Source organism: Lycium ferocissimum, chromosome 4, assembly GCF_029784015.1.
Source record: "Lycium ferocissimum isolate CSIRO_LF1 chromosome 4, AGI_CSIRO_Lferr_CH_V1, whole genome shotgun sequence".
Classification (NCBI taxonomy): domain Eukaryota; kingdom Viridiplantae; phylum Streptophyta; class Magnoliopsida; order Solanales; family Solanaceae; genus Lycium; species Lycium ferocissimum.
The window spans coordinates 1,463,701-1,478,295 of NC_081345.1; the positions used below are offsets into that span (position 1 = coordinate 1,463,701).

General features: G+C 39.1%; 1 protein-coding gene across 1 annotated transcript in view; it reads left to right on the top strand.

Moving 5' to 3' along the window:
* The first annotated feature begins 340 nt into the window (after positions 1–340).
* The window catches only part of LOC132053665 (uncharacterized), a 105,771-nt gene continuing 91,516 nt past the window's right edge, over positions 341–14,595 (top strand). Inside the window, exon 1 of the mRNA XM_059445778.1 lies at positions 341–665. Within this exon, the coding sequence (XP_059301761.1) occupies positions 341–665 (325 nt within the window). The remainder of the gene's footprint in view (positions 666–14,595) is intronic.

Below are 14,595 nucleotides of genomic sequence, written 5' to 3' on the forward strand. Positions count from 1 at the left end.
CTATTTCATTTAGTTGCTTTACGTACCAGTACATTTAATGTGCTGACATCCCCTTTCTAGTGCCCGGGGGCCTACATTTCACGATGTTGGTACGGACTTACAGGACGATGCATCTGCTCAGTTATGGTCTATCACCGCAGAACTATAGCAAACTTGGTAGAGTCAGAGATGGTAGACTTTGATGTGATCATGGGCATGGATTGGTTAGAGTCATGTTCTGCCACGGTATGTTGTAGAACCAAAATAGTGAGATTTGAGTTCTAACGAACCAGTTATAGAATGGAAGGGTAATTCAGTGGGACCTAGGGGTAGGTTTATTTCCTATTTAAAAGCCAGAAAAATGATTTCCAAGGGATATATCTATCACCTAGTCCGAGTCAAGGATTCAGATGCCCAGACTCCAGCCCTCCGCTCCACTCCAGTCGTTAATGAGTTTCCAGAAGTCTTCCCAGAAGATCTTCCAGGAGGCCCTCCTAACAAGGAGATCGACTTTGGAATTGATCTACTTCCCGGCACTAAGACGATATCTATTCCGCCATACAGAATGGCTACAGCAGAGTTGAAAAAATTAAAGGTCCAGTTAAAATATCTTCTCGACAAGGGATTCATTAGGCCAAGTGTCTCACCTTGGGGCGCGCCAGTTTTGTTTGTCCGAAAGAAGGATGGTTCCTTGCACATGTGTATTGACTACAGTCAGTTGAATAAAGTCACCATTAAGAACAAGTATCCTCTCCCCAGAATAGATGATCTATTTGGCCAACTTCAGGGTGCCCAGTGTTATTCCAAAATTGACCTCAGATCAGGCTACCATCACTTAAAGGTTAAGGAAGTTGATATTCCGAAGACCACCTTCAGAACTCGTCATGGACACTTTGAATTCCTTGTCATGTCTGTCACGACCCAACCCCGTAGGCCGTGACTAGTGCCCGAGCTGCACACTCGTATACCTATCTATTAGACATAATCAAACTGAAGTTGAACATCATATAGAAACTTTGTGAAAACATATGTCATCTCAAAATGTCACATACATATATCAAGGTAACCTGTCTCCTGAGGAGTCACAACCAATCAAAAGATATCATAATACACGAGCCGACAAGGCTGCCACAATGTACGGGAACATCCCCAAACATATACGCAAGCCGACAAGGCTGCCACTACATACAACATCCCAAAATGTATATATACGCAAGCCGACAAGGCCGCCACTACGTACGGGAACGTCCCAAATAAGTCATATAGACACAACTGAACAACATCTATATACAACCCACACATATGTCTACAGACCTCTAAGAGTATCATTAGTAAAATATGATGGGACAGGGCCCCGCCGTACCCCAGGATAAATATATACATATATCAGAAGATCTGTGCCAAAATTCTAGACTCCGGAAAAACGGAGCACTCCAAGACAGCTGAGTAGAAATCCTAAGCTGAAGGTTCACCAAAGCGGGCATCTGTACCTGCGGGCATGAAATGCAGCCCCCCGAAGAAAGGGGGTCAGTACGAGATATGTACTGAGTATATAAAGCATGAAATACAGTAAGAAAGATCATATCGAAGTAGGGATTCCGGGAGACAAGTATAATAGCCAAGAAGTCACCGTACCTGTGCCTTACGAATGAAATCATGCATATCATTATCATATACCGTACCCGGCCCATTATGGGACTCGGTGAATAAAGTCGTGTATACGTATACCGTACCCGGCCCATCATGGGACTCGGTGTCATAATCATATCATCGTATCATCAAGTCATCATATCATCATATAGCGTGCCCGCCCTACAGTGAGGGACTCGGTGGATAATGTAGTAAAATGTGCGTGATAACATACCCGGCTCGGGACTCGGTGAATGATACAATAATGGCATGTACGAGTAGAATATCATCAGCAACCATATGCAACTATCATCTGAGACTCAATAGAATAAGTAGAATAAGCTAACACTGGAGTATCCAAGGCGATAGTCATGTTAAGTACTCTTTGAATGTCATTATGAACTATATCAAATAGAGCCTTAGGAATCATAGACATGTATCAAGTTAATGTGAAATAGCTTATGGAATCAGAGACATTAGTCATCATAGAGCCTTTAGGAACAAGAATGTTATATCTCGCAATTCGCACGTCGGAATATTTTAAGTTGGTTGCGAAGAATTATGGACAAGGTTATCTCTCGACTTTGTTTTACGACAAATGGTTTAGGATTTTGTTGGAAGGAAGCATTAAGGAAAAATTTGGGGCCAAAGGTTAATTATTGAAAGTTGGTCATTGCATGAAATTAAAGACTAGGTGGTCATATTATGTAGGTGGGCCATGGGCCACATGGATATATAGGATAAGCTTATGAAAGATGATTAATTGAATCATCTTCATTAAGTTTAATTCAAGAAAATTCTAGAGAATTAAAGAGAATTAGAAAAAATTTGGAAGAAAATAGGGGCACATGACCGGCCATGTGCCCCTCTCTATATATATATATGTGTGCGTGTGAAGAAGTTACAAGACAATTCATCTTGCAAAATCTAGAGAAATTGAGAGAAAAGAAAGAAAAAAAAGAGAGAGAGAGAGATCCATATATGGGGGGCTCGAAACACCGCCCCTTGTTTTGGACATGGAAAAATATTTTCTTCATGTTTTCTTACTAATTGAAAGGCTCTCGTCGACGTATATAGTCGTTAGAACAAGAGAAGTCATTCGTTGTTGCTATATGGAGCCTTACATATTAGGGAGTAAAGTTGAAGGAAAGGTAAGGTTCTAACTTGTTTTTCATGTGTTATGTATGATTTGTATATGTTGTGGAGTATGGAAAATCATGAAAGTATGGAGGTGAAGTGTGTCCGTGTGTGTGTAAGTATGTGTGTGGCCGTGTGTTGTGTGTGTTGTATGGAGATAGTGAATTAATTGTATTCAATATGTTGTGTGTTGTTGAAATGTGTAGAAAATAAAGGAAGTTCATGAAATCATGTATGGTGAAGTTGGGCCGTGTAGGGGCTGCTTGGCATGCAAGATGTGAGCTAATGTTATTTGGTATTTTGGATGTCGTCGTTATGAATTCGATGATGTAAAATGGAGGTTAATGTTCCATGTTGATGTTAAAAACTATGTGGACTGATTTGACTTAGTATGACCTTAATGTAGTTTCTTGAATTTGTAAGGATAATGTTGTTAAAGTGTGGTTTGGGGGTGTAGCTTATGAATTTGGGAAGAAAGGAACATGTTCATGTGGTGTCGTTGGGTTGGAGAAGTTTTGGGAAGAGTAATGCTTTTGTTGGAAAGTTGGAACTATCGAGTAAGTTGCTTAAAGTACTTTTAAACGTTGTTTGAATGGCTTCTAGAATATATGAACTTGAATTGAATATAATTGGCATGTTGTCGGAAAGTGTGGAAAAGAATTATTAGCGATATAATGCGTTTGAATTGATTGTTAATGTTCTTAAATCTTGTTTGGATGGTTGTTGGTTTGGTTGTTGTTGATATTAGCCGAGTTGAATTCTCGGGGTTGGTGAATATATAGGGGAGGTCTTCGAAATTTCCATAGAAGAAGTGACGGCTTGGAATTGAGTTCTTTAATGCTTATGGCTAATGTTGGGCATCTAATGACATCTTTTGTAGATCGCGAGAAGCCGAGACGCAAGCGTGGATTAGTAGAGGGCGGCCAAGGTATGTAAAAACTCACCTTTCTTTCTTTGGCATGTCTTAGTATGAATAGGCTATGATATGTTCCCCGAGGCAATTCCATTCTGTGATCCGAGCAACCATATAAGTTTATTCATTTCTTGATGTTTGCAAGTCATTTAGTTAAGCTAAGATTCTTATGTTTCTAAAGGATTAGATTTTAGCAGCCTTATAAAGAATTTCGCTACAAAAAGGTTCCGAACTTCAAACGTCCGTAACTTTTGCATACGAGCTCGGAACGCCCCAAGACATAATAGGTAAACCCATAAGACATAACTTTCCCCTACCTCTCGTAGTCGGGCTCGGATGGGGGTCGGCACCGGTCCGTGGGGCCCGCGGCTCTTTTATACTATTCCAATGATTTTGAGAAAAATTTAATACTATTTCATTTCGATCTCCGCATATGGACTTCCTACTTATTCGACGAGTTATGAATATGATTTTATACATATGGTTCCTACGATTCCGTGATATGTTTAAGACATTTGATACGTTTCCGAAGGTCGTCCGAATGACATTTGACATGACTAAGTCTTGACCCTTAAACGATAACTCGTTTGGTTTTTCCATTACATTTTTGGAAAGTGTTTTAAAAATTGCATATGGTCTCTCACGACTCTGCTCGTGCACTATGGTCACTTCCTTCACCGAGTCCCGGGAATTTGTTATCGTGCGCATAATTATGCTATAATTACGGGTATGATGTGTCCGGTTCGCCGAGCCCCTTTTGGCCGGGAACACACACGATAATGGTGTTATGATGTGTGTCGGTACGCCGTGTCCCTCCGGGCCGGCACCGTGGTATATATGATGTGCTATGTGACGGGGATACGGAGATCTGAAAACTTCTGGAGTATGATGTGGTGTGGCGCCAACGACGGGCGGGCGACCACCGTTCTAAGAGCCTATGCATGATTTGCACTTTACTCAGTAAGTGTTTTGATATTTGGATTATTACACATGTTTTCTGAAACTCACATATGATCTCTGATAATTGACATGCATATGATGATCTTATCTACCGAGTCCCTCACTAGAGGGCCGGGACATGTTTTGTACGCATTTGGTAAGTAATTTTGTGATCTGACTATGATCCGTTGACATCGGTTAATGTCGATTACTATGGTATGATTTGTATTTCGTACGCAGGCACTTTGACACTCTGGTTATTATGTTCACTTTCTGTACCCCTTCCTCATTTATGATCTCGTTTTCCGCATTTCATGCTTTACATACTCAGTACATATTCCGTACTGACCCCCTTTCTTCGGGGCGCATTCCATGCCGCGCGGTACACTCGTGTGAGCTAAAGATTGTAGCAGATGATGTTCCGGCGAATTGGCGAGCTCCACTTGTTCGGAGCGCCCGCCGAGTCGAGTTTGTTCGTGTTATGATGTCCGAGTCATGTTAGAGACTTTGCGAATGTGCAGTCATGTGCATAAGATGTCCGTGGTGAGCGGCTCCATATATATAGTATTGTTATATGTGATTTCCGTATCTGTACGGTTATAGGTTATGTGTAATTTGAAAAAAAAAAGATATAAAGTATGTTTGTTCTTTTGAAAACTTGTATTATGTATTTATGATTTGGTCGAGGGCCCAGTATGAACACGAGTGTTACGATAGTCTGAGGGTTCGCTCGGCCCTAGATAAGGGTCGGGTGCCCATCACACCCTATCGGAAATTGGGGTGTGACAAAGAACTTATACATCCGACTACTATCCGACATATAGAAGGCTCGAGGGGCAGTCGCTCAACTGCTTTAAGAGTTTTAACATCAAGAAGTGAATAAGAATCATGAATCACACTCGGAACTTATGAATGGAATTACCCCAAGGTTCATATCATACGTCACTTATATCTAAGACATGCCAAAAGAAAGAAGGGATAGCTTTACATACCTTATCCGCTCCAAGCTAACCATAAATCAGATCCCGGGCTTCCCAATCTACAACAACATTATTGATATCAAGTATTAACTATAGCGCGCTCAAAATCCAAAGCCTAAGCTAGCACGTTACTTAACAAAATTCGGACAGCATTTCCCCTGAAAACATAATAATCCTCGAGATTCCAATTCAGCCAAAACATCAATCAAAATACCAACAACAACAATACCAACAATTTCATATCAAACTAGAATTAAATCCATTCTTAAATCACTTTCCAAAACAGCCCAATATACATTCCTATACCGATGCTTGTATATACTTCTTTATTTTCGTATATATATAGTATAACAACAAACACAACGACAACAACTACAGCCAATCCCACGATATTCCAGTCCACAAAACAATTCATAACAACCACCAAATAGCCCATATGATAACAACAATAATTTATCCGATTTCCCGCAATTAATTTCGTAGTTCCCACGTCACCATTTAGCTATCCGGGATGAATTTAAATATATCTAGTAGAGGAGAATTATTACCTCATATGCCAAAAAATAATCTTCTTCCACCTTACTTCACTTCAAAGAAAGCTAGGATTTAACAACGCCATAAAACAAAACAATGAGATTGAAGCGGTGAGTAAAACTCGTATGTTTGTTCTTCATATTTCGTTAGGGATCATTGTTGCTGCCTCAGTACCTCCTAAGAAAATTCAAGTAAAAAGAGAGGAAATCTGTACGTATAGCCTCTAAATATATTGAAATGTTGCTGCACATAAATGCTATTCATTTGAAAAGCTAATAAGAAAAGATCCCAAGTTTATTATAACCCTTTTGGTGGGGGTAGGGAGGGTCCACATTACTTAACTAATTAATAGTTTGTGCCATGGTCCCCAATACGTGTCCACCATCAGATTCCTTATATGGAATTAGTCATACATAGCTTTGTGCCATGGTCCCACGTGGATGACAAATGTAAGACTTATCTTCTCATTCCTTTTTAATCAAATCATTTTGTCTCCAACGACAATTGGTAATTTATTCCTTGTTCCCAATTCACTTAAATACTAATTACTTTTAACACACTTTATATACTCATTATCATAATCATGAGATATAGCACTAGTCCATAGTCCCTTTTGCCACACATAAAATATTATTTTCAATCATCGCCGTCATATTTTTTTGTCTTAAATCATTTCGGGACTCTATTCCTTGTATACACCGAGTTCTTGATTTTTATGCTTGAATATGACCAAATCCTACGACCTCAATAAAATCGCTCATGTTGGACGGTTCAATCTCTAGTCCAAAAATATGGGATATTATAGCTTGGATCGTATTTCAAATCGATAATTTCAAACCTCGACGAAACTTATTTTCTTTGATTTGTTTAACTTCTAATATTTACAACACATCTGTACCATCACTCTAACCACCTATAAGCTTGGGGGATAACCTCGTTGCCATTACTAACATAATTTAACTCGTACGTTTTCCAACGCATGAAAATACGAGATGTAACAAGCAGCCCTCTTGACATGTGTCCCCACTAAACCAAGCACCAATCAGATTCAGCCATATCTTAGTGGGGCCCATTTAGTGGTCTAATTAGGCTAATTAATCATTAATCCCCACTAATATTTCCACACTAATAATCGATCATGGTTAATTAATTTCCCCCACTTCACTAATGTTTCTACACTAATTGTAATTAATAAGCAAACCGTGCATTAGTAAAATCGCGATTAGAAAGTCCTTGTCTCATATCTCAAAAATAATCTTGTCCTTGAACTTATGTCGATTAGCTTACGAATAATCCAACGTACAAAAATACGGGATATAACATCCTTCCCCCCTTTGAAACATTCGTCCTCGAATGTTAAACTAGTCCTGCACTCCCAATACTTCCTTAAATGTTCTTTTATTAAAGTATGCCCTTCACATGCCTCTTTCGTTGGTCGATTCCCTTCAATTTATAATAACACATTCCAGATTTCTAAGTAACCATTCCCATAATATTTCCTCTTTTTCGTTTCTTCTCGAGGTAATAATTCCACGTCGTTGTCTTTACTCTCCTCCTTATTTCGCAGCTTGGTTGTGATTGTATTGCGAGGTCTTCCGCTAAAATCTTATTCTCTCTCTGGTGCACTTAGTCATAACTCGACTCCTTCTCCTTCTATAAGTTACTCCCTTAAGATGTATCGTCCACTTTTTCTTACCTCTTAATCTTTACATAAGATTTTATAATGCGTAGACGTCCCTCGTTGATTTATTAGACTTTACAATCCTTGGAGTGTTTCATGCTTTTGGTAACCTGTAGACCCTTCACAGACTCTACGAATAAAATGAAATTTTTCGAAGGTGTAACATTATTTTACTTTAATAACCTTACATTGCTTTGCTATTCCGGTCCGATTCGGAATCTTCACCTCATGTATCCTTTCTCGACTTCTTTAAAAGACTTTAACCGTCACTCTACTTTTAGCTCTTAATCTCAATCCTTAGAGTTGGATACCAAACGGTTACTGAGTTCCCTCATAATAACTTTACATAGCGCTCGTGATCCATCTATTATTAATCGGTATAATCTCGAAAGAATTTTTGATTTGCCATGTAAATTCACTATCTTCTAGTAACCAACTAGTTCTGATCGTCTCGCTTAAACCATTTTATAATTCCCTTAATCCAACTTGTAACACTCTAGGCACATTATCTCATGTCACTTCTTTATCTTTAATTCAAACTTCTTCTATTGCTTCTTTACTCAGATTTTGCTCTTAATTCTCCTATCACGCGTTCTATTGCAATCTTTATGTTATATCCCGTATTTTGTACATTGGAACAATCCGGTTTAACTATGGTAAGTTAGGGACAAAACCATTCCGGGATACAAAGTCGGGACTTTTGACCTTCGATTTCGTTTTAAGACCTAAAGTGTTCATGAATTTGTTGGCATGGAACAATTAGGAAAATTTGGGATCAAAATTGGAATTTATGGAAGTTGAAAATCATGCATTTTTCCTTGTTGTGGCCGTGTGGTGTGGGAGTTGGCCCACACAATTTGTGGACAATTTTAATTGGTCCAACACATGTGTGGGCAGGACACTTGTGCCATTCATATAATAGCACAAAAGATGATCAAGTAGTCATCTTTATTCATTCCCAACACTTAGAAAAAAAATAGAAGTTGAAGAACAAGCAGAGAGGCTCTCGCCAAGAACCCCTAAAAACCAACTCCAATTCAAGCCATTCCAAAAATATTTTGTTGATGCAAATCCACTAATTTGAGGCCCCTAAGTAACGTGGAAGTGTTGTTCGGGTCATCCAACCATTCGTTGTGTCAATTGCAAACCCTAGCCTATTTGTGGAGTTGAAGAAGAAAGGTGAGATTTAATTATGTTTTGTGTGTTATAAAGGTTGTATGCATGTTGTAGTATGTTAAAATGGATGAAAATCATGAAATATGGCATGTTGGAGTGAAGGTTGGGTGTGTAGTGCATAGCCGTGTGAGGTGTGTGTGTGTTGTGTTGTATTGAAGTAATGACTTGAGGTCTAGTTAGCATGTTGTGATCATTGTAGTGTGAAGGAATGAATGAGAATCATTTATATATGTTTGTAAAAAGTGTTGGCCGAATGTAGGCTACTTATGTGGCAAGAAATGGATTATTGTTAATTAGTAGTTTGGTTGTTGTCGTTATGAATTCTATGTTGGAAATGAGAGTTTACTGACTCAAGATTGATGTTGTAATTGTATGGGCTGATTTGGAGAATCATGTGTATTTAATGTAATTTTTATATATTTGAGAGAATGACATTGTTAGAATGTGGATTGTTGGTGCAAATCATGATTTGGAAGTGAAGGATGGATTGTAGTTGTGTTCTCGGGTTGGGGACTGTTTTCGGGTGAGTTGGAGTATTATTTGGGATGTTTGAAATGTTGTATGAATTGCTTAAAACGTCTTTGAATATTGTTGGTATGGGTTCGGGTTAGTATTTGAATGTATAAGCGTTGATGTTGGCTTGAATGTAAGCGTTGAATTGAAAGTATTGAATGTTGTCGAATGATATAAAAGAGAGTTATTAATGTTATATTGCCTTTCGGATTGGTTATTGACGTTGCTAGGTTGGTTGTTGGTGTTGTTGTTGTTGATTTGGCCGAGTTAAATTCTCGGGGTTGGTGTATTTACGGGGAAGTGCTTGCCCCAAATTTCTGTAGAATTTGATGTTTGTTTGGAAATGAATTCCTAAATACCTTTAGCTAATGTTTGGCATATTATGACGTAATTGTAGATCCTAGAGAGCCCGAAGTTTGAGTTTGGACTAGCTTCGAGGGCGGATAAGGTATGTAAAGCTTACCTTCCTTCTTTTGGCATGTCTTAGATATGGCTAAGTTATGATATGTTATGAGCTTCGGGGGGTAATTCTATTCTTAAAAATCCGAGTACGTTTATGAGTCGTATTTTCTTTTGATGTTGGCATCCTTATGTGGACAAGCTATGGGTTATATGTCTTTGTATGATTGATTTTCAAAAGTTGCATAAAAGTTGGGTCTTCTTTCTTAAAAGAGTTTCGTTCCTAAACGATTCCGAAAACTATGAACGTCCGTAACTTTCACAGACAGAACCGGATGGCTTTGATATGCTCGTATATGATTCTATGACGTATAAGGACTATGATTTTCATGGGCGGGCCCGACTTGAGTCGACATCTTTCCGTGGGCCCCACGACTTTTCTTATGTACTTCTGACGATTTTTGAAAGGATATGATATGACTTTTATTCCGATTTCAAGTACGATCAGTTTACTTATCTTTTGAGTTTGTAATAATGATCTGATAACATATGACGACTATGATTTTCGTAGGCGGGCCCGGATTGGGTTGACGCTCGTCCGTGGGTCCCGCGATCTTCCTTCCGTATGGTTCTGATGGCTTTTGAAAGAATTCAATGTGACTATTTTTCCGACCCCTGAGTATGACTATATATTTGTCTGTTGAGTCTGAAATAATGATTCGTATACTTATGATTTTGATACGTGACTATGGTTTCTGAAGTTCGGTTTGATATGTTCCCGAGTGATATTCGGAAGAAAATCTGATTTGACTATTGTCTTGGTTTTGAAATAATAGTTCGCTTCGGTTATTCTGTTGAGTGTGTAATAAAGATTTGTATGCATATGGCTACTTACGATTCGCTCGTGCGTTCGTGTTACATCCTTCCCGGATCCCGGCCGTTGTTATCGTGCGCACTATTCCGAAGTATGATGTGTTCGAAGTATGATGTGATACGAAGTATGATGTGACCGGTACGCCGGTGCCTCTTGGCCGGTACCGTGTATATATGTCATGATGTGTGACGGAGATGTTCGGAGATATAAAACCTTCTGAAGTATGATGTGTTGTGGCGTCCAGATGGAGTGGCGACCACGTTCTGTCCGTCGGGTCCCATTGCGGACCGTATGTGATATGTGATATGATGTTTGATGATATGATAATCTGATACGATATGATATATGATGGTGTGATGTGATGTATGATTATTATATTACTTATGGATCGGGCCGTACGTTCCTCGGCATTATTACATTATATATGGATCGGGCCGTACGTTCCTCGGCATTATTATATGATATATGGATCGGGCCGTACGTTCCTCGGCACTATTATTTTATTTATGGATTGGGTCGTACGTTCCTCGGCATTCGGTTAACGTTAGTTTATACGATATGTTCTATTTTCTGTATATGTGGGACAGAAATGTTTTTCAAAATAAAGCTAAGCACTTTGGGCATTCTGATGGTTATATTCGTCTTCTGCACTGCTTATGTATGATCTGTATTTCGGATATAAGTACTTTGGTATTTGGGTTATTATGCTCACGTTCGTACACCTTACTTCGGTTATGACTTCGTTTTTGTACTTCTGCTTTGCATACTCGGTACATATTCCGTCGACCCCTTTCTTCGGGGGCTGCGTTTCATGCCACGTTGTACATACGCGTTTTGGTGATCCACCGACGTAGGATTTCCATTCCCTACGTTCGTAGTGCTCTTGTTCTCGGGAGCCAATATTTTGGGTATATACTCTTCCGATGTATATGATTATGTTTATTCGTGGTACGGCGGGGCTCGCGTCCCGTCATCCGATTCTCGTTGTTCCGTATTAAGGTCCGTAGACATAGATGGGTTATGTACGCTTGTTCGGATGCGTTGAGTAAGTTGTGTTTGGGCGGCCCGTCCGGGCGCGATCTTGCCTTGTCGGCTTGCGTGTATGTATACTTTGCAATGTTATGTACATTATGATAGCCTTGCCGGCTTCGTGCAAGATATATATTTGTATGCGTCGGTTGGAGACACGTCCGACATCGATTTTACGTACGAGTCGTTTGTAGGCGTCGAATCTGGTTAGTGAGCGCGTATGGGTGCCCAGCTCGGGCACTAGTCACGGCCTGCGGGGTTGGGTCGTGACACTTTACAAGAATATGCATAGGTGCTCAAGTTAGCCCAAGAAATACCTTAGCGTCGTCTCACTAGTCTTCATGCTTTACCTTGCCTTCTCCTATCTTATCTTACAATCGGTATCGGGATAAACCTCCGACTCAACCGTGGCCATGTCCTATTTGCCCTTAATATTAATTCTATCTCGGTAATTTAGCTCAAACCATTTTACACCTTTCCTTACTGTAACCCATATCACAACCGCATTGTTATTACCGAATCCTTACTCTTCTTATCAAATACTCACTTGGTCCCATTCTTAGCATACAAATATTCGTAGGTTGCATAACTACTCTTGTACAATTTGTATAAAGTATATCCAATCTTAGTCATAGTCTTTCCTTCTCCTGGTTCATTCTGCTTACATATCTCATCCGTACTAAAACTCGCTCGTAGCCTGTCTTGTCATACTCCTTTCCCTTTTGATTTTTTTTTCACTCCCTACTATAGTAGGTTTTCTATTCCTTCTCCTTTGTTACTTATAGGTCACAATATCATAAGTGAACAACTCTATTGCCAACATCTTAGCCTTTAATCCAGCATAGCATTGCTATCCTTTACAATGTCTCTTAAGTTACTCGTTACCACTCGCTTGTCGTATTCTTTCTTTTTGTACACACCCACTTTCTAATGTCATATCATTCAAGATCTCTACAATTAATCCTCAGCACTGTCTCAATTACCATCCTGACTTCTATTCATTTATTGCTGGCTTTCAGATCTTACTAACCTGTTTCAGCAAGGGATCTCACTTGAGGTTTAAGCATCCATATCAAATATATTACGGTGTCAATTGTCTCCATCTCACAGGTGCATTTCTGTTATATCCCGCAATTTAGTGCAATCGGATAATTCAAGACAATCGCGGGAGCATGACAAGCAAGGCCACGTTTTTATTTTGATAAGCATATGAATGATTTATGACGTATTTAGAAGCGGAAGTATTGAGAAAGGTCAAAGGCATAAAGGGAAATTCGAAATAAGTCTCGTGGAACTATGGAGGAAGACGAAGGGTAAATTTGGAATATCGAAAATTAGTTTCGGAAATTATAAAACATGATTGGAAGCTAATTGGGCTCAATAAAAATCAAAGGAAATGAGGCCCAAGAACCTAGGGGTGGCCGGCCATGAGTGGTTGGCCCTAAGCCCATCCAAATTAATTCATCACATGAATTAATATAAGATGACTAAGTCATCTTATTTCCCACAACTCTCTAGAAATTTCAAGAAATTAAAGACCAAGAAAGAGAGGAGAAAACTTACTAGGCCATTCGCCATAGCAATACCAAGCAAGAACCTTGGATAATTTTCTTCCAAAAATTATTCTCTTCCATCCAAACACCATATTGAAGGGTCTTTAACAAAGTAGAGTTGCTATTGAGCAAGAAAAACATATGTTCATATAAGTGGGAAATCCTAGCAAATTGGAGAATCAAGGAAGAAGGTAAGAATTCAATTCCTTTTTATGTTATGGATGCTTGTGCATGTTGTGGTGAATGAAAATGGATGAAATTCATGCGATGGTAGTATATGTGTGTATGGCCGTGGCTTGTGGGACTAGGCCGTGTGTGTGTGTTATATGTTGTGTGTTGGTTGTTGTTGTTATGCATGGAAAAGGATGGAAAATTTAAGAAGAATATGCATATGTAGGTGTTGGCCGTGAGTTGTGCATCATATGTAAGGCCGTGTATATATAGTGAATCATGAAGGATTGGTTGCCAAATATTATTTAGTATATTGGTTGTTGTATGCTAGCTTTTATGTTGCGAATAAAAGTCTAATGAGTTTAGTGAAATTGTAGTAGTTGGAAGCTTGTGGTGGAAGTTTATGTAAGTAGAATGTGATATTCTTGCATGGATGGAATATGATGTTGTTAGCATGATGTCGTAATATGTAAATTATTAAGTTGTTATTGCTATTATGGAAGTTGGAAGGTCTTGAAGGAAGTGCTATGTTGACTAAATTGCTAGAATGTACTTTGGTTTGGTTATTGAGATTGTTAATATGAATATTGGCATTGTTGTTGTTAATTTGGGTTGAATTCCGGGATTGTTGATGATTGGAATTGGCCAAGTTGAACTTGGCGGGATGGTGTAATTATAGGGGAAGTCCGGAATTTCGGTAGCCAAGTATTATCTTAAGAATTCAATACTAAAGGCACTAATCATGTTTGGTAAAAACATGACCAATTTGTAGATTCAGCGGATTTGCGACTTGAATTTGGAGTAGCATAAGGAGCAAAACGAGGTATGTAAGGCTTCACCCTTCTTTCTATGGCATGTCTTAGACGTACTAAGTCGACTACGTGTCCCGAGGACCATTCCTTCTCTCGGAATCTAAGATTGAAAATAGTTACTATTCATTCGGAAGAGAATTGAATTAGAACTTGCACGAAATGTTGGAGAAACTCCTTAGACATCCGTAACTCACACAAATAGGACTCGATTACCCTAAGACCCTCCTAAGTGACGCTATGAATTGTAATGTACGCAAATTTGATACGCCACCTCAT